The sequence below is a fragment of the Dipodomys ordii genome, unplaced genomic scaffold, assembly GCF_000151885.1.
Source record: "Dipodomys ordii isolate 6190 unplaced genomic scaffold, Dord_2.0 Scaffold4140, whole genome shotgun sequence".
NCBI lineage: Eukaryota > Metazoa > Chordata > Mammalia > Rodentia > Heteromyidae > Dipodomys > Dipodomys ordii.
The window spans coordinates 1,937-4,916 of record NW_012271354.1 but is presented as its reverse complement, the minus strand read 5'-3'; the positions used below and the strand labels follow the sequence as shown (position 1 = coordinate 4,916).

At 66.9% G+C, this 2,980-nt stretch overlaps 1 protein-coding gene across 1 annotated transcript; it reads left to right on the top strand.

The window, feature by feature from the left end:
• Positions 1-52: 52 nt before the first annotated feature.
• On the top strand, positions 53-2,332 carry LOC106002178 (cytokine receptor-like factor 1; the record flags this gene model as incomplete). The annotated part of the gene is made up of 4 exons (XM_013037098.1): positions 53-222; positions 998-1,155; positions 1,238-1,406; positions 2,232-2,332. Coding segments are annotated over 4 exons (598 nt in total), but the record flags the coding sequence as incomplete, so codon positions are not given.
• Positions 2,333-2,980: the final 648 nt, after the last annotated feature.

Genomic DNA, 2,980 nt, shown 5'->3' with positions numbered 1-2,980 from the left:
CCCCCCCCCGGCATGCCCAGGACCCCGCGGTGACCCCCCCCGGCGCCCGCAGGTGGTACGGACAGGACCACACGTGCGAGGACTACCACCCCGTGGGCTCGCACTCCTGCCGCATCCCCCGCGACCTGGCCCTCTTCACCCCCTACGAGATCTGGGTGGAGGCCTCCAACCGCCTGGGCTCGGCCCGCTCGGACGTGCTCACCTTGGACATTCTGGACGTGGGTGAGCCCGGGGGCTTCCCGGGACCCCTCGCTGGGGGGGGCATCCTCCCGCGGTGTGTTCCCCTCCCCCCCCAGGGCTGCAGCTCTCCGCCTGTCTGGTGGTGGTTGGACAGCAGCCCCCGCCCCTCCCTCAGCCCAGGCCCCTCCACTAAGTCAGGGAGGACAGCCCCCCCAACACCTGGCCAGCCGCCTGGCCCCCTCCCCGGCAGCCCAGGTGTGCCGGAGGGGACCCAGGGGAAGCAGGGGGCGGCGCCCAGGTCGGGAGGCTCCCCAGGAAGCTGAGGCCTGGAGCTGGGGGTGAGGGTGGAGGCAGGAAGTGGATGATCTGCGAGCAGAATTGGGCCTAATCTAATTAGGGTGAGTCTCAGCCCCAACCGTCCCGCTTAACCCTTTCAGCCCCGCCCCAGGCCTGTTCTCAGGCTGGGGTGGGGGAGTGGGCGTCCTGGGAGTATTGGGGTTTGAGGGGGGCTGAGTGTCCCTGGGCCACAGCTGGTAACTCCCTGGGTAGGAAGACAACCCCGGGAGGGGGGGGTCACCGGCCGTGCGGTTTGGTGGGCCAGGCACGGCTCCCCCTCCCAGCTGCGGCCCCCCGGAGAGCGGATGATGTGCTTCCTTCTGGGTAATCCGGGTGGTCACAGCTCACCTTGATTGGGTTCTGGCAGGTGCTGAGTGTCCACACAGGCCACCAGCGCCACCAGCCTGGGGCTGGGCCCCTGGGGAGCCGCATCCCGATCCGCCAGTGGGCATCAGTAACCAGGGCCTGTCCTGTCCTGCAGTGACCACTGACCCCCCACCCGACGTGCATGTGAGCCGCGTGGGGGGCCTGGAGGACCAGCTGAGCGTGCGCTGGGTGTCTCCGCCTGCCCTCAAGGACTTCCTCTTCCAAGCCAAGTACCAGATCCGCTACCGCGTGGAGGACAGCGTGGACTGGAAGGTGCCCGGCTCGCCATTCCTCCCCAGCCCCACAGTGTCCCTGCCCCAGACCTCTGACCTTGACCTCTGTGGGGGAGGGGCAGGTGGTCGATGATGTCAGCAACCAGACCTCCTGCCGTCTGGCTGGTCTGAAACCCGGCACAGTGTATTTCGTGCAAGTCCGCTGCAACCCGTTTGGCATTTACGGCTCCAAGAAAGCTGGGATCTGGAGCGAGTGGAGCCACGCCACCGCAGCCTCCACCCCCCGGAGCGGTGAGCCCCCCCCAAGACCGGCCTGGCCCCCCTCACTGCCCCAGGCTGGTGTCCCGCACACATGACCAAATGTCCTCCGGCAGCGCCGCTTGCGGGGTGAAGGCCCTCAGCACACCTCCCCCTTCTTCTGCGGTGCTGGCATTGAACCTAGGGCCTTGGGTTTATGCTCTACCCCCTGAGCTACATGCGTGGCCCTTATTGTTTTTGTCCATTGTGGGGCTTGAGCTCTGGGCCTGGGCGCTGTCCCTCAGCTCTTCAGCTTAAGCCTGGTGCTCTACCACTTGAGCCACAGCACCACTTCTGGTTTTCTGGTAGTTTATTGGGGTTGCGTCTTATGGGGACTTTTCTTCTTTTCTTGCCCGGGCTGGCTTTGAACTGCGATCCTCAGATCTCAGCCTCCTGAATAGCCTGACTGGTGTGGGGTTTTTGAGTCCTGCAGCTCAGCCTGGAGCTCCCAGTGCTCGCGCTTCAGCCTCCTGAGTGCAGGAAGTAGAGGAGGCCCCAGCTTGGGGTCCCAGTGGACCCCAGCTTTAGATGAAAGTAGGGGTGGGGCTGGAGCTGACTTGCTGCACCCTCTGGGGTTTCTCCAAGCCTCCGGACCCCCACTCTCTCCTTTGTTAGTGGGAGGGGATCAAGCCTTGGGAAGCTTGGACTCAGGTTCCCCATCTGGGGGGTGTCTGGGGTCCCTGTCTCGGGTATCCTGAGGATTGAAGCTGTACAGTACCCAGGAGGGCCCTGGGGCACGGGCCACCATGGCGTGTGGAGGTGGGAGGTAGGGAGGCTTTGGTCCCGTTACACTCCCCTCCCCCGTCTTTGCACTCCGAGGGAGCGCCCCCTTTTCTCCCGTGAATCTGCACCCCGCCAAGGCCACACAGGAGTGGGAACTGTGCTGTCCAGGGTCACGCGACAGGAGCTGGAGGAACTGAGGCCCATGGGTAGTTGCAGAGCTGGGAGGGGCCGGGCCTGGGCCGCCAGCCCCCTAGCCCCCCTGCCGGCCCCTGCGGCTCGGCGGGGAGGGGCCCGGCCTTGGCCCCCGCTTGTGCCCAGCACCTGCGATTCTTGCACGGGAGCCAGGAGGCTGCTGCGTCCGCCGAGGAGGCCAGGGGGGAGGCTGGGGGGAGGCTGGGGGGGCAGGGGGAGAGGTGGGGGGTGGAGGCCCGGCCGTGCCAGGGCCTGTCAGCGGGTCCCCAACTTTATTTATGACGTGTGGCCAATGTCCTTATCTGGGGGCCTGCGTGGGGCTGGCCGGGCCGGGCTGGGCTGGGCCTCCCACCTGGCCGGGCCTTCGCAGTGGCGGGGGCTCCCTGGCTGTGCTGGTCCCCCCGGGGTCCCCCGGGGCCCGTCTCCCACACTCCCCCCCTCCTCCTTTTTTGTTTTCCTTCCTTTCTCCTTCCTGGCGGTGTTGGAGGTAGAGCCTAGGCCTAGTCCTGTCCCCCTGTCCCCAGGGTCTGTCTGTGCGCCCCCCTGCACCCCCACATCTGTCCCGCCCGCCTGCCGGTCCCACCGGAGTCAGACCCCCTTTCCCGTCCCCTCCCCCCCCCCGCAGCCCGCATCCACACCTGGTTCCTGGAGGG